The following is a 26,155-nucleotide window of genomic DNA, read 5'->3' on the forward strand; positions in this document are numbered from 1 at the left end:
TCCCTTGTCAGTGTCCCTTCGTCGGAGGGTTGCCAGCTCCGTTGGCGAGTCGAGGTCGTTTCACGCACCCCGGATCGCTCGTTTCTCCGTTTTCCTCTTTTTCCCCTTCTTTCTCTCGTTTCTCCTCCATCCTCTAAAAATTTCTTCGATATCGTGCATGGTTTCGAGTCCCGCCACGCTTATCACAACTTTGGTTTTTCTTAAGCATTAATATTCGATGATCGATCGTCTCTATGGAAAGAGGGCTGGTCAGTCGTACTTATCGTTTCCTCCGGCGTTTCTTGGAGAAATGTAATTATAAGAAGTATAAATTGAAACAGAGATCTTCATTAATATACGCTGTACGAGATGGTTTTCCGTGAATTCGTTTTCCTAACTATCTGAATCGGAAGGAAAATTGCGACTTCGTTACAAGTAATAATGGATATGCCGATCGTTTTTTTATATCAACGCTAGATCTATGCTTTATTTTAATGTTAATGGCCGATAGTCCAAATATACACGTAGAAATAAGTATAAGAAACGATTATCAACGTTTAAAATACCGAAATATATTATCGTTAATACGTATTTTTGTCTCAGCGAAACACAACAAAGCTGGGAATCCGGAGCTCTGTATTAAAAAAAAAAAACAAAATAATTAAAATCTCCTTAGCCACTCTTTGAATAGAGAAATCTAATTTAACGCGTTTGACTCTTCCACTTATCACTATCACCACCTTCGTCACAGCCCTCTCTCTCGCTCTGCCTTTCCCAAAGGCCAACCATCCTCGGTTTCTTCCTTTATTTAGTTACTTCATTTTTCATTTCATTCGTTTCATCTCTTAACTTTTCTCTGCTGTTTCGCCGTGCTCTCTGCCTCTCGCGTACTTCTTTCTGTCGCGTTTTTCTCTTGCCACCTCCTTCGCAGCGTATCGTTATACTATTTAGTCTAATCCCTGATATATAACATGAACCTCGTTCACAATCGTAAAAAAAGGATCGTGAGACGAAAATATACGCGAGCTTCCGACCACCGCCGTCGGTGATCGAACGTTCGCGTTCTCGGCTTCCTCTTTCTTCCCTTTCTTTTTCTTCCTCCCGTCGCGTCTTTCGTGCTCTTTAGTCGTCTGCTCGCTTTTTTCGGGGATGCTCGGTTTGGAGCGTTAAGAGTCGCACACGAGTAAACTAAAAGTTTTCAACAGTAGAAAAATGACGATCGAGCCACTAGCAGGAATCGCTGTGTAGAATATTGTGCGTTTCGCGAAAGAAAGTTGTAAGTTACCGGTGGAATAAATGAAATATTCCAAATTCGTATATTATAAATTTATATTTGAATCTCTATCTTTAAAATCAGAAGAGACATAAAACTATGAAAATCGCGACCTCCTAACAGCGCCAAGCCTCGACGACCCCTGAGAGTTTCGATACTATCTTCGAAAAACGAAATAAATCGCTCGCGTGTTTTCGCCTCGTTGCCTACTTTGTACAACCGATACTACACAATGTGTGCTATTCTCGTTTGCTTAATAAATATTCGATAAATATATCATTGTATTTCATCATTATAATATATGTATATCATCGTATTGCCGTAATAATAGGTAGTAATAATCGCACTATGTTACTCATCGCTGTTTCTCGTCGTTTACAATTACCAGTGTGTCGTTAAGTACCGATAAACTTTATATATATATTATTTATTATTATTATTATTATTATTATTATTATTATTAATATTATTGTTATCGTTATTTTTGTAGCTGAACTTACACTTCGCATGCTCGTGCGTTCTATATTCATCTATTGAATTCTCGCAACACACCCCCTAACCACACACCCCCAACAACGAAAAAAACAAGAAAAGAAGAATCAAAAACAATCTTTTCTTCTCATCTCGTTAATCAGTGCCCGCTAAGTTAATCGTTCGTTAGCTACGCGTTTACATGTTTTATATATATATATATAATTATATATTATATATATTATCAATATATATATCATAATATATAAATATATATAAATATATATATATAATTTATCATACGTCTTCAGTCCCCCGCAAGCTTAAATTCTACGCAGACGATCCACCGTCTTTCCTTTGTTCTTTCTCCTCTTTTTTTAACTCTTTAACGCTTAATTGCCCGAAAAGTAACGACGTCTCGACTTTCGATGATTTTTTCCCATTCGCACAGAGTTTCCTCGTCGAGATTTGCGAAGATTTCGACGGAAGAATCGCTGTTTTCGTTTGACCGATCCACCTTCGAGGTGAATTGCCACAGTGGGTGGCCCGGGATATCCAATCGATATTTTTTCATCCTCGAACCCGATTTTTTCCCTCGATCGAGACGCGTAATTAAGCTTGCCTCGCCTGTTCTGCGAGAAAAACATCCCTCGTCTATCGTCTTTCCTTCTAACCCCCTGCCCCCAAATTCTACTAGAGAAATATTCTATCTTACGTAGAAAAAGTCCTCGTGCGCACTGTCGTGCCGGTGGGAACTTCCGGTTGCGGCTGAGGATCACTTTCGTCGAACCTTTCCTCGTTTATAGTCTATTTTTAATCTTCTTGTCGCGTCGTTGGTATTTTATAATGGTATTCAGGGATAGCTGTTCAGGGGTAGCGACAACAGGGTTAAAAGGAAGAGTGAAGAGCGTAATCGAGTAAAGGTTTAATCACCGTGCGAACATTCCTTGGAGAAATAACGTGGAAAGGTTTGATAGGATAATACTAGTTGGTATGGTCAAAAATTAATTATATAGAACGGAATTAAGTATCCGAGAAAGCGTCGTTGATCTCGATGGTTGAAATTATTCTCTAGCATTCGAATAGCACACTAGACGATCGTCACTATTCAAATCATCACTCTCTTAATAAATTACTACGCTGCTAGTTAAATTACAAATTATCGCGAGATATGCAATTAAATAGTCTATCTACTAGCTACGGTTAAGCGAAATATCGGATTTTTCACTCGTAACAAGGCAATTATTTCTAAGTTATCATTACGATCAACATTCGAATAATTCGTTCGTGTGAAAACATAACTGCTATCGTTCGATCCTCGTCGATATCACAACAATCGCTATAAAATACAAAATACCTAACTAACGTGTTATTTAGAATTAAGGGTAGTTTCTTTAAATTCTTTCTTTTCCCACGCGTCCTTTTCTTTTCTTTTTTCTTTTGTATTCCGTGTTGGAATCGTGATCCCAGCCGCAATGAATTCCGATCGGCTGTCGTGCGGACGATTTTTTAATGCACTTTCGGTTCAAGGCAGCTCGAGACGCTATAGAAAATGTTTCTGTGGATGCCCCGAGAGAGATCGGCGCGACGCGAGCTCGACGTTCTTCAGACGTCGTCGTATTGAGCGGAAACGCGGTTGGCTGGACTCTCGAATCAACTAATCGCGAAATCAAGCGGTCACCAGGCGCTACGATGAAAGATTTCTCTTAATTTCCTCACTCTATTATCCTTTCTTTTTTCCAATAAACAGATTTAAAATTCATTATTATTTACTCGTGAAACTTCGAAAGTTGTAACTAGAAGTTTGAGTTTAAGTGGTAAATTTTCCTTGGAATCTGAATTCAAAGATTTGAATTTTTGAATAAAAATTTTATTTGAATTCGAGAGTTTCGATTTGCATTCGAATTTAACATTTTCGTTAATTTTAGATATGGATCAAGAATAAATCTTCCGTCGTGAATTCTTTCTCGGAAGCCGACCTAACCACGACCTTTCACCCTATCGGGAAGACCTAATACTACTTCGTAATCGCTCTACCCTAATTGGCACTCTATTCTATTCGCATCCTTGAAATCGTACGTCGATAATCCTCGAATCACGTATTTTCCAAGTTTTATGCTTAAATATTCTTTTATAAAATTATTACATCCTATAATCACCCTTATTAGAATAAAAAGAATGTTACAACGTTAAAGTTAATGAAGAGGAACTTTCGGAACGTCCAACATCCAATTTTGTAATTTCTCCACCGTACCAAATTATTACTTTTATATAAACAGCGATTAGTTTTATATGTCGATACGTGATTCCTGATCATCAATTTCGAAAAATCTCGTACAAACTCCAGCGAATTAAACTGAAAAAAGATCACCGTAAGAAGTCCATTTGCGGTAATATACGTATCCCGAACCACCCTGGTTTCGCTTTGTTATAGTTCCCCGTGAAATTTTTAATTTTTCTTTTTTTCTTATTATTAATCAGCGTCGAGTGCCCGCCCATCTTCCTTTAACAAAATAAGAACACGAAGTCTCGTTACAATCCCAATTGGCATTGACGAAAGTATTGAAATTCTTTATACAGCTATTGCGATCCCTTCGACTACCTCACGCGAACCACCCTCAAAGGAAGCTCTAGATCTTCTACTACGTCTACCCAGCAATTCAACTTTTTCGATATTTCTTTCAAACGTCTAAGAAATTGACAAATTCTTCTTTGGAGGAAAAAAAATTCGTGGAGGGTGGTTGGCGAAGGATTCGAACGGAGTGTGCGAAATTCTTGATCGATCGGTTCTAGGATCGATGAATTCGGCTGTCTTTCTACCCCTGTGCGTGATGTAACAACTAAGAATGGCCAGGGTGTTCCACCCTCTTCTAAATCGTTCGTATTACGGTACAAGCATGGATTTACTTTCAAATAAAAATTTTCCATCAACGAAATCTTTTCGCTTGCTCGAGAAAACATCCGATTAAACCTTCAATTATTTAAGAAGGTGTAATTAGAAAGCCTTTGCATCCCTTTTAATACCAACGACTTAACGAACAATAATTATTTTCATCTAAAAATCAAGGATGATCCACCCTGAGCGTGCGTGTTTTACGTACCCTATTCTTCTCGCGTTGGATCAATATATATATATATATTTTTTTTTACATTAACGAATCATTCTCCCGTAGTAACCGTAGTCGTAAAGCGATTAGTAGTTTAGTTAGTGTGTGAATTAATAGTAGTCAGCGATAACAGCGCCTCTCCTCTCCCATAACACACGGCGCGTCTTAATAGTTGAAATAGGCGGTGTAATAGTAACAGTTGTATGCGGTCGTCTTCCACCTTACGATTAATAGTTAATAATTAATAGTAGCGGTAACATAGTAGTAGTTTACCTTACAATAGCGTTATTATTAATTAGTAATAGTAGTAGTAGTAGTAGTAGTAGTAGTAGTAGTAGTAATAGTAGTAGTAGTAGTAGTAGTAGTAGTAGTAGTAGTAGTAGTAGTAGTAGTAGCAGTAGTGATAGTAGTAGTGTTAGCAGCAGCAGCAGCAGCAGCAGCAGTAGTAGTAGTAGTAGTAGTAGGTAGTATTAGTGGTAGTAGTAATAGTAATAGCAGTAGCGATAGTAGCAGTAACAGTAGTAGTGATAGTAGTAGTAGTAGTAATAGTATTAATAGTAATAGTGTTAGTAATAGTAGTAGTTGTAGCAGTAGCAGCAGCACTAGTGATACTAGTAGTGATAGCAGTAATAGCGATAGTAGCAACAGTAGTAATAGTAATAGTAGTAGTAGCAGCTGTAGTGATAGTAATAGTAGTATTAGTATTAGTAGCAGTAGAAGTAGTGGTAGTGGTAGTGGTGGTAGTAGTGATAGTAGTAGTGACAGTAATAGTGTTAGTAGTAGTAATAGTAATAGAGTATCAGTGTTAGTAGTAATAGTAGTAGTAGTAACAGCAGTAGTAGCAATAGTAGTTATAGTCGTAGTAGTAGTAGTAGTAGTAGTAGTAATAGTAGTAGCAGTATTAATAATAGTAGTAACAGTAGTAGTAATAGTATTAGTGGTAGTGGTAGAGTAGTGGTGGTGCTGTGGTGGTAAGTGACTTTTCCTATTTTTTCTTCTTTTGGTGGTGGTGCTGATGGCGATGGTGGTATGGTGGTGGTGGTAATTGTTGTACAGTAATAGTTATAATAATAGTAGTAGTTTTTCTTCCCTCGTAGTTATTAACAATATAGTTGCAGCGGTATTTATCGTCGCTTCGTAATATTATTAGTAGCGGTAAGAAGCAATTTTTATAGGAATAGTAGCATCGTATCGCTCCCGTTATTTTCTTTAACTCGAGTCTGTGTAAATGTTACGCTTCTTTTTTCATTTTTCTTTCTTCTAACGCTAGTTATCGATATTACTAGTCTCAAGTTCTTTGTACTATCACTACGAACCGATTGACAGGGTGCCTCCATTCATCCCATTTAATCGCGATTTCGACTCGATCCTAAACTCTTTCTCTTTTCAATTTCAATGTTTGAGATCAAATGGGAATCTAAAGATGAATTTTTAATGTCTCACTCTAATAAATGAAATTCTACTGTATCTTCCACAAGTTAGTAATAATACAGCGGAACAATCAAACCTCGAACAAGTCACTCGTAACAAAACCTCTGGATTCTAAAGCAGCGTTAGTCGTCTACGAATATTAATTTTTTAAAGACACATAAAAGCAGAGATAAGCGAGCAAATATAATAAAAACCAACGGTCAGGGGAGGAGATAGAATGAAAAAATGAAGCACTGGCTTTGAACGATCGCCGTCTTATTTCTTGTGTAATTAACGCTAGGAACGGAACAAAACCGAACTAATATTTAAAAGCAACCGCTCGTGACAACGAACAACTTTCGTCTCTCTGCTCTGTTTTCCTTTTTAGGATCACAGTGACGAATGGGACGCGAGTTAATCGAGTTGCACGATCGTCGGATCCAGTCGTCGCTAATGGGCAAGAACGCCGCGCACCCTTTCAATCTTACTCGAAGAGAGAAAGAGAGAAAAAACAAAAGGGATTCTCGTGAAACTTTACACCAACCCAGGAAGAATCATCTCGAAAAACTACCTGGTCGCCTAGCGAATATATTAAACGCATTTCACGTAAGGAGTTCCTTGGGAATCGCTATCGCTAGGGATTATAAAGTGAACAAGTCGCCGCACGTGCTTGCTTTTCAACCCTCACGCTCTCAGAATCAGAATTTCTCTCCTTCTTAATTCTTAGAATATTTTTGAAAATGATAATATACGCCTTTAAGAACTTGGAAAAAGATAGAGTACATATCGTGGCTGACTTGGTTCTTGAAAGTTGGCAGCGAAAGAGTCAAGTTTCAATAAAAAAAAAGAAAAAGAAAAAGAAAAACAGATTCGCTCCGCATCGTCGGACACCCTCATTTAACGTACAGTCGACGGAAAGCACTTTTGGACAATATACAATATTATAGTTTAGGACCTTCGTTGTCGTCGAGTTCGATGTTACATTATCTCGTTTATCATTGCGCGACGTTACACTAAATTCCTAAGTAGTATAATAACTATAGATCTCTCACTATCTCGAAACATCGTCCTCTCTTCTCCGAAATTCCTTTTTATAGTCTCGTTTTCTAGTCTTTTTTCTTCCAATTCCCCCTCTTCTTCCTCCTCTTCTTCCTCTTCGTTTTCTTCCGTTTCACTTGCATCTTCGTCCTCTTATTCACGCGCGCCGTTATATCGCTTAATCATCATCGATCGTGAAATAAATCGTACTCTCTTTTTAGTTACTTAGTTAACCGCTTAATTTATCAATAGTAATCAATATTAAATATTCACTTTATCTCTAACTAGCAGCCTCTGATGACTAGTCCGCGCAACTAGTCGTTCTCTCTATTTTTTCGTTTTCCTCTGTGTTTCTTTTTCACTAGTGTTAGCACTAGTCTGAGCATTAGGCGATTAATCAACGATACAATTATAAAGTTATCAATTATCGTTTCATCGTTATTATTAATGTTATAATTAATATTATTATCCGTGGTTCGTGGACCGGTTAGCTTCTATTCTGACCGATACTCGTCGATCGAACCCTCTCGACCTTCTCTCTATCTACTATCCTCTTCTTTTTTTTCTTTTATACGTGTATTCGCTTAATTTTCTTTAGATTAATTTAAAAAATGTCCGTTTCTCGATCATCGAAGAAGAAGTTTTTCTCATTATCTCGACTACATCTGCTCACGTGTTATCTAAACATGCATGTGTACGTGTGTATACGTATATACGTGTCTGTGTTCCTTCATAAATATTATAAAAAAATATAATAGAAAATTATAATTTCGTTATAATATTTATAAACTACGAAATTGGCACTAGAAAGTTCTTTTTTTTCAATCTCTTCGTTTTCTCCTTGTCGTTAAACCCTTTCTCGAAGAGCACAACAGATTATATTTTTTTGTTCATCCGTCGTATTTTGCTTTTTTCATTTTTCGTATTATCTCGTAGACGCAACTATTCTAACGTCTTCTATAATTTTAGAAAATACCACGAGCGTGTATGTACAAAAACACACGTTTCGGAAGGGTCTCGAAGCAGGAAGAATAGGAAACAGACAGTCGTTATAAAATCGTGTGGAAAACGATACACTACTGGTATTTTCTTTTCTTTTCTTTTCTTTTCTTTTCTTTTCTGCAGTTCTTCTCTTGTCCTTTTTTCGTTTCGTTCTCTTCTTCTTATTTCCTTTCTTCGAGTTTAAATCGTCTATGAATTTTATTGGTCGACGGGACCGATCGACGACGATCGGGCGACGTTTCAATTAGGAGACGAAATGAGGGGTTCTTACTCACGTCCACCGAGTACGCTTAAGAGAAAGAGAGAAGGAAGGAGAAAGAGAAAGAGAAAGAGAAAGAGTTAGAAATTAACGGCGCGTCGAGAGAGGAGAACGACGCTTCCGGTGGCGCGGAAGTAATAATTGACCGAAACGCTAACCCCCCGAGGACGAAAAATGCCCTTCGTTCCTTGCAGGAAAATGAAATTTCTCACCGTAGACAATCTTTGTTTCCTTTCCTTTCGAAACACTACAAAGCCGTAAGAATGAATGAAACGCGCGAATTCATGTTTTGACAGAATCTACACTTTTTACAGCTACACTTAACAATTGGAATTAACATCCTAAGTAGACTAAGTACCTTTCACTAGATTACGCATAGTCTATCGCTAATCAAATCTTTTAAAGAAAAATAATAAACAGAGGAGAAATAAAAATTGTCAAGTTATAAAATTGAGAAAGAACGAAAGGCGCCAACGAGCCTCAGAGGGTGAAGAAGGGCCGAGTGGTCGCATAATGAGGACCTAATCCCGGTGTTCACCCCCTCTCAACAGAGCAATGGCGGGGAAGCCCGTTCGCCGGAAGCGCCCTCGAACGTTCCCTCGACGCGGCCCGCTTAAACTACGATCAGACTCTCAGGCACTCGATTCTCCGCAGGCTTAGGTCGCGAAGCTGAACACGACACGAGGAATCCTGGCGATTCCCCTCCGGCTCAGGGTAATTATCGTATGCGCCGGTATGTAACGACCCCGTGGAACATGCGAGCTTCTCGACGCTTTCCGCTCTAAGCCTCCAGTGTCACGGGGGAGATTTCGGTCTGCCGCTCTTGTCCTGCATCACTTGTTGCTGCTGTTGTTGCTGCGGTGGCGGTTGTTGTTGTTGAGGTTGCTGCTGAGGCTGTTGCTGAGCTTGCTGGGACTGTTGTTGGTGGTGGTGCGATGTCGGGTCCGTCGCCACGCCCAGATCTGTGCCCATCAAGTTCCCAGCGCCGCTCTTGTCCACCACGCTGCTCGCATGCACCGGGTGGAAGTATCGGTCTGCAAGATCACGATTTTTGCGACGGTTTATTTGCAGCTAGAGGCTAACTGAGATTTCGAAGGAAGAGACGGCAACGATTAACCGGAGACTCGAATTTGAATGTATTTCGGTCGGAACATACAAAAGTTATATTCACCTTCGTCCATGGTGGAAGGCGGCTCGCTGGCAGTCCCGGTGATGATCGGAGCAATCATGTTGTAATCGTCTTCGAGATTGATGAACGGTGCGGTATTCCAGCGAGGTGGCACGTTAGAGACCGATCTCTGGGTGGCCACTGGCCTTGTCACCGAAACTGGCGACGAAAATAAGGAGAGGTTCGTCGGGGAGATAACCCCTGACATCGAACTGATGGTAGGATACGTGAATATTTGCTGTCAACAGAAAGAAGAAACACGTTAAAGTAACATTATTATTTCTTCGCGAAAATAAACTCACCTGTCCAGGTTGAGAGTGAAAGTGAGCAAAGGTGTATTCCCGGCTGGTGTGTGGCGCGGTGACAAGGATCCTCGCAGGGCTCTTTCTTCCGGCCGGATCGACGGAGCTCTGGCAACCGGAACTGACCAGTCCGACCGCTGCCGCAGCAGCCATTTGCTCCTGATTGGATGCCAGTTCGGCTGGGTCCGTGGGCGAGGTGGACGAAGTGGGGGGCGAGTTCGAGTTCGTAGCCGTCAGCTCGCCCGTCGACCTTATAATGGCGACAGGCCTCGCCATTGGGGCCGGAGGTGGTGGCGGAAGCATCGAGCTCGGATAATACTGTGAGAACTTTTGTATGCCAGTGCGGGGTCCGGCTAGCTGCGCCTGGAAATACCACACACCCACCGATCAACGTCGTCGACCCGCGCGTGATCCATTCACCCCGTTTTCTGTAACTTCGCACTCCCGGTTTACCGGACTAAGAACTTTGCCTTTCTTTGTATCTTATTCGTCCTTTCGTTCTAACTGGTCTCTTGAATTTTTATTTACGGATTCGTTCATTTAGTCATTTACTGTTTAGGGGTTTTAAATCGCGTTGAAACCCGCGTTTGCGAGATTCATGGATTTTAAGATAGATTATATCGTGATTTTCATCGATTTACCTAAAACGCATGTAACTATTTCTTTGGATTCGTAACAATATCGAGAAGTTCGTGCCAATAACGGTGCATCGCAAGCGTGGGATTGCACGTTCCATTCGAAATTGCATTACAAATTTCATCAAACGATATCCCCATGTTTCTCCAATTAACCATTTCAATTTTTATCCACTCCACCGATAAATCTAACAACAAATTGAATTCGAAAAATCCAGGGCGATTGGAACACGGATGACGTTCACGCAGGTCGGAGAAGAACCGCCCCGTTGTCCGTTTCGTCCTCTCGAAGGTAACGAACGGTGTTCCCTGGCTCGAGTTCACGACAATGGACAACGTGGCGGATTGAAAAAGGATCCGGAAGCTACCTGGGGCAGTTGTTGAGTATTCTCGGCCTCCTGGCAGACGAACGTCACGAAATCCGACAGGGTGTCGTGACCGTTCTCGGGATACTTGACCACCCCCGTGGAGGCAGGGTGCTCCGGTTGGTAGTAGGCAAGCCCGGACATACTTTGACCGGAACCACCGGCCAGTCCTTCGTGCGGAGAGTGCAATCCTGAAACACAATTCACCACTGTCATGGTCCGACTGCGTGGCCAAGGCCACGGTGAAACCACCCCCTAAATTCGACTCGAGTTCCTTCCCTCGAATCGACTCCGTTTCTGCATCCCCTTCCACTTTTCATTCCTTCATTCTCGACCGAACGAATTACTCTCTTCCTGTTTCGTTAATAAGATCTTCCGACGAAATTTGCGTTTTACTTTCTCTTTACTTTCACCTCTGCTTCTTCTTCGTTTTGCTTGCTTCTGTCTATTTCGTACATAGCTTTCGCGTTATTGTTATCGCCGTTTAGAGAAAGAACTTTAATAGAAGCGAAAGACGTTGAATAATTTGGGCGATTAGGTAAAGCTGGTCTCTAGGCAATCACGTCGTTCACTCTGGTTTGGTAATGGTAATTGTTAATGCGGAGAATGTTAGTAAAGTTGGAGCCCGCCACGCGAGAGCTTAGCAGAAGAGGGAGCAAACAGAGGTAACGATTGCTGCTGCGAGTCTGTTAGGGGGTGGTTTTAGTGGTACTTCCGAGGGTAGGGGGTCGACCAACTATAACGATCGTGTTAAATATATATATATACACACACACACACAATATATGTATATATATACATACATATATATATATATATATATACACATATATAAGGCACTCCAAGCGTGAGGCTGGCTGGCTGAAATGTACATGTATTTATATACCAGTGTACGTGTGCTCGCGCGCGTACACGTTCCTCTTAAAAATTCTTTGGTTTTATTTTTCATATATAAATATATCTTTCTACAATTCTATGATAAATTTTGTTTGTCGCCGAGCACGCGCGCACACGTATATCATCAACACGGTTATATACATGTATGTATATAGAGAATATATAGGTATATGTAGAGAATATATATAGATATATAGTGCAACAACAAACATCAAACAGCAAGATAACAACGATTAAACAACACATCAAAAAAACATCAAGGTAACAACAACATCAACATCAATACAATGATATACATATATATGCGGTGATATATATGCATGTATGTATGTATATATATATATATGTATATGGTAAACAACAACACCAACATCGCAACAACAATATAGAATACGACATAGAGAGAGATAGAGAGAGAGAGAGAGACAGAGAGAGATAAGTAGAGCAATAAACAAGTCAAGTCTCAATCAAGATTCGAAATTAATTGAACCAATCAATCAAGTCAATTAATTAAGTCAATTAATCAATCAATGAATTAATTAATCCATCCAGCATACGACATACCCAGAGCATTAGCCGTGTGACAGTGAGTGAGAAATAGAGATAATATAATGGTGTGCACGGTTCAACGTGAGTACAGTCTCGAGAACTTTGCAAAATTGTCAAAAATCTTCTCAAATTCCATTTTTCCAGAATGTCCGGATGTTCTTACGTTTTATCGTTATATCCCTCTCTGGTTCGTATTATCTTATCATCGTATCACGTATTATCATCGAGGGAAAGATTTGCATATTTTCCATCGCGAGCTTTTATTCCGGACTCGAGGCTGTACCCTTAAAAGTAGTAATACGTGAACAGGTGGGTGTAACAGGGTGGGCAGACAGACAGACAGACAGACACAGACGAACATACAAACAGACAGACAGTCAGACAGCGACAGCTAGCTTACCAGGTAGACCGGTACTACGCAGTTAGCGAGAAATGCCGTCCGTCTGTCTGTCTGTCTGTCCGTTTCCAAGCCCCGGGTCTCATAATCATTCTGGTTCCAGTCGATGTTTCTCGACCGATTTTTTAAACGACTACGTTGGAATTACGCTTCGAAATACACGGGGACAGGGACTGGGTCGGCTAAATATTGATCCTCGCTTTTTTATCTCCTTTTTTTGTTTTGTTCTTTTCACTCTGGTTTGATTGATCGGTAACAGACAGGTCAGTCAGACGGACAGGCAAACGGGGGCGTTAGAAAAATATACATATATAGATATTATACACATATGTTACTATACATACACAGGTGAACAGGAATATCGTAGAGTGTACTTATTTCCATATAGAGGCATATAAAAACACCAGTTTGGTTAGAGAATTATCGATTTGGTTAGTTTCGTGGGGGATGCATTGTGGGGATTGCGTTTTAGTCGTCGGTGCGATACAGCGCGAAAGCGATACAATTTTTTTCCTAGATGAAACTAACGTTACGATATCATCGAATCGTAGAAACATCATTAGAAATTATCTGTCAAAGTATGAACGATTCCATCTGGTTTTATTATTTTATATTTTATTACTCTATGTTTTATTCGAATGAGGAAGTAAACCGTTAGCCGAGATATAAATGTAACTTAATTGATTTCTGCAATTTTCAGAACTTAAATGGTTCGATAGTTTCTAAAAGAGATTCTATCGAGAGTGCGCAAAGGATGGGAAAAGTTTAATTGTAAAGAGAATATATTACGATCTTTGGAGTGGCAGTAGAATGGGTTCGTGTTAAGTCAGACACGAGTACTTCTACACTTGTCTGGCATCGATCGTACGTATCCCTGTACGTAACATCAACGTTTCTTTTCTATTTGGAATTTATCTAGACCCTTCGAAGTAGAAAATCGTTCGCTTTTAAATCGTTTTCGACCATGGCTGTACCATATGGCTGAAAGCGCAAGCTTCGCCGATCGTCCAAACGACGCGACGCGTAAAAATAATCGAAATGAACAACTGAAATCGAAAAATCTATCTCTTACGCGGCCATCGAAACTACAACAGACATTCAGCTGATTCAATTTCTTTGATACTTCCCCTTTTTCCATTCTTCTTTGAACAATGACGGTGTTGCAGCGAACGGCCAGAAATTGAATCATTAAACTAAACAGGCAGCCCTTCCACCTCGACGTCCAAAATGAAAGAGAACCGAACGAGTAAACAAAAGGAACGAAAGAAAGAAAAAAGGAAAAAACGGTTAGCACGCCTACCAACGACAGCATTGCGCGAACAATCGTGCACACAGCTGCAGGCGGCTATATAGAATGGCGCAACAATTATTACGAATACACATACATATATACATCCATTTTAATCGTAATAGTTATCAGCATGGCTGGTGATTATCATCGAACAAATACATATACATACGTATCTATCTATAATAATTGTCGCACGCATATATGTATCTGTATATATAGTGACGAATAAAAGTATGTATTGGCACTAGATTCCCTTGGGAAATTGTATAGGTAGGTACAGAGGATTTTGTAGGAAAATCTGATTTGTACCGATACTTTTGTTCATTACTGTATACATATACTGTATATTTAAACAGTTATGTGAGATGCAACACCGAATGCTAACACACATATGTATATAACAATTCTCATAATGGGCTAACATAGAACATTCTTGCTTTTTCGGTTCCTCGTGACGCAGCGGTTTACCATATCGCAATCAGACGTCAGGTGGATTTCTCGGGGATCTCCCTGTGGTGGACAAACACGACCCTCGAATTAGTCCACTTTCTTCATTTTCCGCCCTTTCTCTTCCCTCTCTCTCTCCCGTCCCTCTCCATCCCTCTGTCGCTCAGTCGTTCGAGGATGGAAAGGGATCGTTTCAATCCTTTTGCTCGACAATGCTTTGCAATCTTCTTTTACTATTTTGTTTTTAAATAATCGTAGAGTACTATTCTTTCTCGACGGTTGTTCTTTGAGAGAGGAAAGCTTTTTTCTATTTCTAACGACAAAATCCAGAGTATTTTCACGACATCTACGATTTCTAGCTAACGTCCGGACCCGGTTGAAACTTCGCTGATCGCAAAATGTAAAGGTGACAGTGTTTCATCGTGTTTTAACAAGTCATGCAGTCGAAAGACTAGTTTCTCAGTCATATCCGGCATTCTTTAGTTTTTTACGCTAGCTTTCGCAATTTAAAAAAATCCAAGTTGTCGATCTTTACAACGTAGATCATTCTAATTCTGCGAAATGTTTATCGAAAGATCGAAAGGTCAATCAAAAGGCCAAGATCAAAGATTAACACGCGTAAAACTTTCGATGTGAAGAAAAAAGGATCGTATTATAATTCCTTTCTAATCGTCAGTTTCATACGTGTGTTTCGTTACAGCGAAACCTATCAATTGAAAAATTAAATGTTCGTGCATCTTGGAGGAGGAAAAATGGGATAGAAAGAGTACGCGAGAAAGAATACAGGGAAAGCGAGTAATGGAAACGACCAATAAATCGTACAGGGCTCGCGCACTGTACAGAACAAAGCTCGTGGACACTTGAACGGCAATCGATTGTTCGACGTAATACCGCGGTGTTCTATGCAGGGAATGCAGTAAAAAAAAAACTCGCTCGTGAAACAAGCATTTTCCATGTGGACGGTCATCAAACCAACCAATAACCAACGATGGAGTCAACACGGTGCAACAACTACCATAACAACAACGTCGAGAACTAGGGAACTTGTAAAACAACAACAAGAAAGGAAACTTCAAAGAAAAAAGAGGAAAACACGAAGAAATAGAAGAAAAGGATGGGACAAACGAAACAAGAACGCGCCGTTTTAGCGTACTCTCGATGGAAGAGATACATATACATATATTTTGCGAGCTTTTAAAATCTATCAAGTGCTCAAGTTTGATTATATTGCCATATAGAGGGAGACAAGGAGTTTGAAACCACGTTCAGGGCTATAAAATGTTAATTTGGAGGTGTTTCTTCCTCTGTAGCATAATGTTCGAAGAATTGTTTATAGTATATAATTTGGAAAGCACATTCTCGAAGCACACAGTTTGCTATTTTTCACAGAATTATATATCAACGAAATTTCATATATTAATTGGCAAATAACTTTTACACTCGGAGATTTACTATGTTTCTACATTAAGATGTTTACAGCTGTGAGTGCTGCTACATCGATTATGATGTCTCGACGACTTATAATGTCGCTGATTGTTTTAATATATAGTCTCGCTGTATTTTCTTCCATCAAATATACGCTGCGTTCGATCAACGAAAAGAACGGTGCTTAATTTTGATATTCGTATTTTCCTTCGTTTTCTTTTCTAATCAGAGGATAATGTATCATTTGTAAATCGAACAGAAGGATAATAAATTGTTGAAAAGAGGTAGCATGGTCCGTTAGAAGCTGAAAAAAATTAAGCACTGCACTTAGCGCGATTGGGCAATAGTTCTATTGAATTAAGGCGAACATAACGTATAAGAGAGGTGGTCTGAGGTAGAGAAGAACCGAACATCGTGGAGGAGATCGATAGCGAAGGCATTCGAGAGGTTTGCTCGACGACGGTGCATGCCGCGAGGAACGAATACTTCCTGCGTTTTTCTCTCCGTTTTCTCCTCGTCTTCGACGTGTCTCCCTTTATCTTTTCATTTCTTCTTCTTAGCTTTCCTTTCGCGTAATTTCCCTCTTCGTCCCATTCTTTTCCGAAATCTACGATACCGCAGGATGTTAAATTTTACCACCACGCTCACACTTTTCTTCGTTGTTAGTATCTCAGAAATCTGTGTAATCTTTTTCTAGAGACAACCATTTTCGAGAGAATTCATCGTTTTTAATTCCATGTAATGTCGCGAGATTTGCAAGTTACGTAAATGTACGCCTATGTTTTTAAAAATGTTCCAATCAAAAATCGCCAATCGATAATTTTTTCTCCTTTTACTCAGAAGTGAACGAACTTTGGCGTTATAGGTGGTTAAAATCGTCGCAGTCCTCCAAACAGAACTCGAGGCGTTCCAACCGATCTTCAATTTGCAATAACTCGCCGACGAGGGTTCAGAGGAAGTGTGTGCCGGGCAAATTTGTCTCCTGCCGCATCGAAGACACCCTCGAAATCCAGCGTGTGTACGTATGTGTCCGTGTGCAGCGGATGGTCGACGAGAAAGTAGATGTGTGTGTATGTGTATGCGCGCGTGTGTGTGTGTAATGCTTGCAGAGACACCAATATACACTGAGAAATATATATATATATATATAAGATATACATATATAGTGGTGCTATGGAGGGTTGGTTCGGGGGTGGGAACGTGATTGTGCAATTTCGAGCTGCGTCGACGATTCGCGCCCTACCCTCGCGCCGAACGAATGCATATTCGGCCGGAAACTTTGTGAAGGAAGCTCGCCGATTTCGATGCCACCGGGATTCAGGAGCTCTTCAGTTGGATTGCTCGTTGATAACGTTAAGAATTTAGTCGTAGCGAAATCTTTTAGAATCTACGACGCGGGATATCGAATATCGGTGACTCGAAAATTCAATATTCGATATTCGAAGATTTCGGAATTTTAAATAGGAAGTTCGAAGGATTAACAGAACGAGGTATTGAACGTTCGATGAATCGGTAACGCGAGATTTCCAACATTTAACGATTGAAACAATTCATCGGTGCTACGTAGATTTTGCATAATGTTCGAGAGAAACTCCAATTGGAATTAACTGACGCTTTAAACTCTTGAAATTCGCACGCGATTTTCTTCGATTCGAAGGTATCTCTTCCGAGACATCTCCGATCAGCGATACGTTTATCGAGTCTCTAAACTGTGAGCTCTTCTTTCCGACGAAACTCTTGGAATTTTCGCGCGAGGATCGATCGCAATTTACTAAGGACGCGGATCGTCGGGCGGGAGTTCGATGATACGTAATGTACAAAAGAGAAACAGAAGGATAGACGATAACAGAGCATCTACGGGGCTTAAGTGATGGTGTGAGTGCGTGAGTAGGTCTCGTAAAACGTTCCAACGTATTTACGAGTGTCTCTGTGTACGAATGTGTGTATGTGTCTATATATGTGTGTACGCGTGTCCGATCGTGTACGTACAATATTCGTGATAAAGATAGAGAAATCAAAGAGAGAGAAAGGAAAAGAAGAGACACGACAGTAGAGTGTAAAAAGAAACAACCACTGGAAAGGAGAAATGACAAACGTGACAGCAATATAGAAAAATATTCGAGCGTATATATACGACATCGTGATGCATGTGCGTACATATACGCGTACACGGACACGCGGCATCGAGAGAACCGGAAGTTCCTTCGGTGGATGCGTGTGTGCCGGGTAACGAGCCACTGACACTTGCCCATATCGTTTGTTCGTCACGTGTGCTCCTGGAAACGCCAGTGAGGGAGCGACCGTGTGCGTTTACCTGCGTGCGTGACCGTCCAATAGGACGATCGAATGCGAACGTGAATCGTGACTGAATTCGTTCGAGGACATTTAAATTTGGCACTGTTCTAGGTTGTTTCATTTGTCTCGTTCTTTCTGTAAAAAGAATTTTCCAAAGATTTCATCCGATATCGGAACGGAAGATTATCAAATATGTGAGAATCCGTATTTGTGCTTGAATATGGAAATTAAGTAATTCGAAAAATTTCAGGTCTAAAAATAAAAAATGTAAAAAGTTGAAGATTTAAAAATAGTGAAACTTAAAAGTTTGAAAGCTGGTAATTTTGAGACGTTCCTCTACTTTCTTCGTATCTGCTACGACTTTTCGGTCAGATACCTTTTAGGATTCTAAACTATGCTTACTCGAAACAGTCCACGCACGCAAACTTGACACACGTTCGCGCCAATAGCTAGTCCCACGCACACGACGTTTGTCCACCGTGTGTCACGTATACACGTACATATGTACGCTATATAATTTATACGTAACAAATATATATACATATATATATATATATATATAGATATAAATAGATATATAAGTGTATATATATATGTAGAACAGTCAATAACCAGTCACAAAGTACCTTTTAGTCGAGTTTAGCGAGCTTCTCTCTACGCTCGGGCTCAGACTGAAACAGAGATCATCACGCGTCATTTTCACGCGAACATTAAGGGCTTGCACGCGGCTTGCAAGGCTGTTCGTAGCTGCACGCGGCCATCGATCACGGATCCCATGGATCGTTCGAAAACTTTCGCTCGCTACCCTTTCGGATCTCCTTCTCTCGATCCCCTTTTAATCATTTCCTCGCCTCTTTCTCATCTTCAATTTCCTTTCGAACGTTTACTTTCCAATAAAATCGGGGACATTAACTTTTGAAATCTAATTTATTAGCATACCTTCCACGCGTTCTTTCTTTTCGTTTAAAATTTTTATCAGAATCGGATCTTTCGAACGTAATGTTATGTCGAAACGAAACGACGGAACGACGTGAAACATTTAAACTTCAAGGATTTTCGCGTTGTCCAAGGATCACCGTTCGTTTCTTGGACGTTCTCGCGGTTCGTTCGACTGGCCGAAAAGTCGCGTCGAGCCCCACTAACCTAGTTTCAAGCATCTTGCTCCTAATTTAAAAGTATCGTCAGCGTTCGAACCGGACAATAGAACTCGTCAATTGTTATTTTATCGTTAACACGTTGGCTGCCACGCGAATTTCATATATCTTGTTCCGAAAGGCGAAATCACTCGCATTTTAATCATATGTATAAATCTAGCAACTTGGATTACCGGTGTTCACCGTGGCCGTCAATGCGTTAAACAAATACCAAACTTCGTCGAAATAATCTGTCTCATGGATGAACACTCCAATCATTACAACATATCTTAAATTCCCAAGAGACTTCTTAAAGAATCGACTTAAAAACTTAATTTACGTTTCAAATTCTTCCACTATACGTCGAAACAAAGCAGATACGTTCAAAAGACGATTGTATCGTAAATGTTGCTTTGCCAGTCATAAAGAAGAAATGAAAAAAACGTCGTGCAATCTCGAGTCACAATTACCCTACTTTGCACGAGATTATTCTATCAGTTTCCGTATCGCATCACAGTTGCTCGACTATGTTCGAAGTAGGTTAGCGAGGCCGTCGCAATGCTCGAGGATCGTTTTACTCGGTTTCGATTCTCGGCCGTGTCCTGTGGGGATCGAGATCCAGCAATCCTTGGTGATCGATTTACTTACATGATGCCTGGCTGAGCTCAGTTTGGGTCTATCGCACACTGGACATTCGAGGCGCCAAATCGTCGACGTTGCACTGGAATCCGGCGCACGGTGCAACGAGGATGCACATTATTGCACATTAAAAACGCATAACCGCCCCCAACCACGCCAGAGAGAACACTTCTCTACCGGGGTGGTGGAGTGTATAGAGTACAGAAAATCGCGCGAAAAATCGGCCATACTTGCTAGATATTATGCGACAGGCTAATCGAAATAAATGATATGCCATTCAATGGCTTAAGAGGCTAATCGAGGATAATGAATTAACTCGACACTCGTATTGCCAATTGTTTTCACACAATAATTTCTTTCCTTTATCTTTATTTGTTTAATGTTAAAAAGTAATTTTGATCTACAGATCTCAGAATAACTTAAGAAATATTTCCAAAAAACGCGAAAAATTCGAAATACATCGTCGTTATACCGTAGCGCCGAGCTCCTTAACCGATGGACAACGCCGACCGCGCTCGTTTTATCGACGACCGGTGTTGGAAGCAGCGAAAAATGGCAATGGAACCAATGGAATCATTTGTACCATCCTTCTGACGCTCCGCTTCCGAAGGCGTTCGGCCGGTTCTCAAAGGACGCGTGGAACCATACGTTGCTTACCGATTACGTTAGGATCGTTTTTATTAGTGAACTCGTCAGGCAAAATAAGCGGACAGTACTGAAGCGCGTGAGACACAGGAACAAGACGATCTTGTATTTTAAGATCTTGTACTCTCTGTCGTGCGGCAACTTCCGGGAGTAACGAACAAAAAAACAGAGAGCGAAAAATTTGGGAATGTCAGATGTTAGGGGTGAAATGGGTTTTAAGGGTTGAAGGCTAGAGAAGTCGCAATCATCGTCGGACAGTCTCTGTGTTCTTTGTGTCTTTAGCCGTACTTCCGGTCTAGCGAGTATGCATTCCAGTATGCAGAGTACTTACAGCGAACTCCCCATAATCAAATGCTATGTTAAAAGAAAACTCGCTTCCAACATATTTTTATTTCATTTCTTTTCTTTTATCTTTTTTCAAGGGATCGTTAGGAATATTTTTTCGAGAACGAAGAACAAATCTTGACACATGGACGCCACATCTTGGACTAATATTCGAGATTGAAAGGAAGTGACAGAGACTCGTAGACGGACGACTAGTCCTTTAGAAACTGTTTTCGAAATATAGTCAGGTTTGTACAACTTTTCGTATATCTTTGTTTTGAAAAAAGATCTTTTACGAGATGCAACATAAGAATGGATAATTCGAGAACAGTTCATACGAGACACGTGTCTCTAGAGAGATCCTTCTCACCACTTTTCCATCATGTAAGCACCAAAGATGAAGTCCACGCGTTAAGATATCACAAATTACCGCTCGCTGTTATCATCCGGTTGATGGAGGACCTCGCGATCCTTGTAATACTACGTTATCGAGTTATCAAGCTGCAGATACGGAGAACAAAAGACGGTAAAAATTTTCCGAGAGAATTTTCTTTTCTCATTCTTTGCTCATCCGGGTCTTTCCTATCATATTTAATTCAAAACTCGTTCAGTCAATCTGTCTTGTTATTAGAAAATATTTTGATTGAGAAATTTTCAGACGAAAGATCAAAGTAGTAAAGGAAGGATCATGATCTCGAGAGATCCTCCATTTGAAGTACCGTGGCAGCCACTTAGACGGGCGGCCTCCGGTAGCCATTTTTACGATTGGAAAGATGATCACGGCCTTAGGTACGAGAAATCTCGATAAATGTGCGCTTTTTATCGGCACATACCCGTCTGCGAGTGCGGAGAATCCATTCCACGGTGACCATCCTCGGGCCTGAGCACCGGCGAGAATGTCGGCGCACTCGATACGGAAACCGTAGGGGGCTTTTCAGTCTTGTCGTTCCTTATGAGCTGATGCACCGGTGGTGGGCCTACGAAACAGAAAAGTAAAGTTAAAAACACTGCCGCAACGTTACACAAAGATTAGCGGTTACGTATGAAATAATTAGAAGTTAAAAAAGAGGAGAGTGGAGTTCAGAGGGAAATATGCTTCGCCCACTCCTACGCGGTTTCTACTTCGTATTCTTCCGCGTCTGCTCGTATAAACGAGCTAACAAAGGAGGTAAAGGTATCTCTCTTTCACAGAGATATTTCCCTCTTTGAATATTCAACCGAAAATTCCACCGCAACTTAAGTTAAATAACTACAAAATGCTTATTAATTATCGTTCTAACGAGAGAGTTACTCAACGCTAATCTCACACATTACGTTACTATACAATATCTATACTAAAATCAAATAAAAATTCCTGACAACTAAAACAATCCTAAATTCGTCGATTTACTTATGCAACAAAGAAGTTCCTTTTATTTTTCAAAACCCCCTCCACCCTGCTTTTCATCCTAAAGCTACGATTTCATCTTCCCGTGCATCGTCCTTGAAGATAAAGACATCCCCAGTCAAGAACAGTTCGACCCTTCAGATAGCAAACGAAACAAAGAAAAGCAATAAGAACAGGAATACACGGTCTTCTTGTTAACGGATTTGCATGCACGTCCGAATGGAGGGCGGTCGTTTCGCGGCAATAAAATTAGCTTCGTTCACCGGAGCACCACGATATTTACGCCGGTCGTTAATTTAACGACAATACAGTCAATCAAGTGTCCCGCGGCCGCTATAAAGGCAACGTATGTATGATAAAAAGGGAGCAACCGGGGGAAACGGGGTTGGCCCTGGTCCAGCTATGCTTATTGCTGGAATTTTTCCTGCACCCCCGACCCTTCTAGCCCAACCCCCAACGTCCTCACCCTCTCTCATACACGTTCGACCTCGTGTCTATATGTGTGCGCGCGTGTGTATGTGTATATATATATGTGTGTGTGTGTGCATGTATTTTGCTTGAGAAAGTGGTCATTTTATTCCGTCCGTAAATTCCGTCTATCCGCCGCCGTTGCAACCCTCCCAGCGCAAAGAGTCGAAACTTTCCGCGTGCTTCTCGCTGGAAAGTCTTAACGTTCGACCCGAACCCCTTCCACGTATTCGTCTTCTTGCCTTCTGATTCGTACGTTCGTATTTCTTGCTTCGTCCGACTCGAATATTTGTATTTCTTACGCTTTCGGATGCGATGGGCTAGGAGGGGTTGCAGCGCCAGCGATGGTATTTCAGGGTGGGTCGAGGGTTCTAGGTTTGGGACAGGAGTGGATTGAGGCTATTTGGGACTAAAGTTTTATGACGGAATTTTTGGGGGATGGAAGGGTTGTATAAAGATAAAGTTACAAGTTTTGCTCTTCGCTAGGGAAATATAGTACACCGAAGCACATATATCGTGTTATTATGTTATTGTTCCGAATTTTCTACTTTAATTCTCCCGCAATCTTCGCTACGATCCTTAGTATCCGGTAAATAAATTCTATCAAGAATGACAATTATACGGATAGCACAAACAATAGAACACGAGGCGATATCTTCTGCTAATGTCAAACACAAAGATAGTAATGGAATCTCTAAAAAAGATAAGATTTTCAAAGAAACGTAACTTTTATCAGCTTCAAATTAGCGCGAGAAACACTTTGCTCCCGCGAATTCCTATTATTCCAACCCCTTCTATCTTTACGAATCTTTTTTGCCTACGAAAGGCTTCAGCCGGAAGTTATTCTTCTTTTTCATCTCCATCCAGTGACTTCCGTTTCGTGGCGTGTGTGCATAGAGGCAGAGGGCTGGTGGTTATCGTTTGATCGATGAAAGAGTTAAGAGGTGAGGGGGGAGGAGGGGAGAATGAGAGAGAAAGAGAGTAGAAGAGCGGCGCGATAAAGCCGGGCCGGAGCGGAGAATAGAAAGAAAATAGAAAACGGAAAGAGAAAAATATATAGGGAAAATGATCTATAGAACGCTGAGCAAAGTAGATCCCGATAACAAAGGACCGTGTGATAAGCCGACGGGATGAGACTGAATCCGCGGAACAGAGGAAAAAAAAGAAGGGATCTTTCGATCCATGACCGCTGGGAATTTGTTGTTACTCGAATAGCCTACTCGGTGAATTAGATACAATTTTGATGACCACTGTGAAATGGTACGTTTTATGTATGTATTATCACTAACGACACCAAGTCGTTTATACTTAAGAGAAATTGAACGCCGATCGTGCACCAAGGTAATAAAATCAAAGGAATGACGAAAAACGAGCTTAATCAGTTTGGCTTCCGAGGTGTCTTGGATCTTTCTGAATAGGGAGATTTATAGTACGTACATACTCTTTTCATGTCTTACGATATTTTATACTGTCCTGTACAAAATCGCGAAGGAAATTTATATCTCATATCTTGCACAGGTTTACGCTAAGGAGAATTTTAATACAACGCAAAAAGAAAAACCAAAATATGAGAGGGAGAAGGAAATATCTTTGTTAATTAACTTACAACTTTAAAGGTCGAGCTTTGGTAATTGTTGGTAAAAGGAAAATATAGCTAAAATAGTAGCGAGAGAAGTGGAAAATGTTTTGAAAAACGTTGCCATCGGCCATAGTCTGACGCACTTTTGCGAAGGTATTCGAGATGCACGCTGCTGTAAAACGCGATTCCGCATAGTTGCTCGGTGTCCTCGAACGGTTTAATTTTAGTGGACGCGTAGAAAAACGATAAAAATACCGTGAAATTCTGCCGTTTCGCAAACAGCGACTGGTAAACAAGGTCTGTGTGTAGGTGCACAAGAGGGGAAGAGGCGCACGCTGCGATGCATCGTTCCGTGACGCATCGTTTCGCGACCGATTGCTTCGCGATGCAACCTACTGAAAGGCATCGGCAAGATTGCAGCCGGCTTCGATTACTATCCGCCGAACCGTGTCGCCTCGATACGTAAGGCGTCAATCGGCCACACTTTGAATTACGAGGCATGGATTTCTGCTACTTCGTATCACAACGCGTCGGTGTAAAATGTTTCAAAATACAACAGATTGATTTACAGCGTTTCCAACAGGAATATGTTGATTTAGCATGCTTAGGACCGTAATGGCTCGAAAAAGTTCTTGAATGAACGCGCTACGATTTACGGAACGCCGAATTCCAGGGATTCCGATTCCTGGCGTTTCAAATTACCAAATTTCAAATTCGCGGTGCTCCGAATCGCGCCTCCGATTCGTGGTGCCATCGAATTACAACGCGTTTCATTCGTGCCGCTTCAAGTCACAAAGTCCCCAATTACCAGTCCTCCGCAACGTAATGCTCCCAATTGATATAATCCACCAAACCACAACCTCTTAATTCGAAACGCTTTCAATCACGATATCCCAATTCTGTCTGTTTGAAATCCCAGTTTATCCAATTCCTCTCTGTCTCTCTTTATCTCTTCCTCCTTTATTAACCCATTAATTCCCAATCAATCACACCTTCGACTCTCTCCTCTTTTCTCTTCGAACTCCGATCTCTCTCCTTAATCTGCAATTCATCACACGAAATACCCACATATGACGTTAAGATTATAAGTTAGTGGTGGAACCAGGTGACAGTGTGCATCCACTAAAAATAAGGACGAACGTAGAGGTTTTGAAACTCACTGAAGCTAGCCGCTGGCTGAGCATGATCCGCGGCCGTGGCTGCGGACGGAGGGGTGTAGCTGCTGCAGTAGTACGGCGGGTGCTCTATTTTGATCGCGTTTATTTGAGGCTGCATGTCGCTGAGGTCATGCAGTATGGACGCTGAAACCAGACACACATTAGCGGTTACGGATCCTAGCGCGTTTCGTACGTCATCCGCTTCTTCTCGTCGTTCTCTTGCTAAAGTCGTAATCTTCGTCTTGGTCGTGGTCTTTGTCGCGTTCGTCTTCTTGCGGTCTCGATTCTCGAGAAAATCGCACTTCCGCGCGTTTTCCTTCGAGAACTTTCCCCCTTCTTTTCTTATATTTTGTAAAAATTGTTTATGCAGAAGGCAATACTTTTTTTTTTATTTTTTAATTTAAGGAATTCCGTTTGACGTAGAGATATTTGAACACTAACTTTCTTCTCTTTTGAATATTAGTCATTGTAAAAATTGTTTATGCAGCAGGCAATACTTTTTTCTTTCTTTTT

At 40.9% G+C, this 26,155-nt stretch overlaps 1 protein-coding gene across 8 annotated transcripts in view; it reads right to left on the reverse strand.

The window, feature by feature from the left end:
• Positions 1-5,842: 5,842 nt before the first annotated feature.
• Positions 5,843-26,155, reverse strand: part of LOC100645803 (nuclear factor 1 X-type) — a 65,918-nt gene continuing 45,605 nt past the window's right edge. For 5 of the 8 annotated variants that reach the window (XM_012314405.3, XM_012314401.3, XM_012314400.3 and 2 more), the window contains 6 exons: positions 25,646-25,786; positions 21,885-22,028; positions 11,013-11,200; positions 10,010-10,372; positions 9,711-9,945; positions 5,843-9,573 (listed from right to left, as the gene is read on the reverse strand). In XM_012314405.3, coding sequence (XP_012169795.2) covers positions 9,335-9,573; positions 9,711-9,945; positions 10,010-10,372; positions 11,013-11,200; positions 21,885-22,028; positions 25,646-25,786 — 1,310 coding nt within the window. In that variant the 3' untranslated portion in view covers positions 5,843-9,334. The remainder of the gene's footprint in view (positions 9,574-9,710; positions 9,946-10,009; positions 10,373-11,012; positions 11,201-21,884; positions 22,029-25,645; positions 25,787-26,155) is intronic. The other 3 variants (XM_012314403.3, XM_012314402.3, XM_012314406.3) reach the window with 3 other exon arrangements.

This window comes from Bombus terrestris, chromosome 11 (assembly GCF_910591885.1).
Source record: "Bombus terrestris chromosome 11, iyBomTerr1.2, whole genome shotgun sequence".
NCBI lineage: Eukaryota > Metazoa > Arthropoda > Insecta > Hymenoptera > Apidae > Bombus > Bombus terrestris.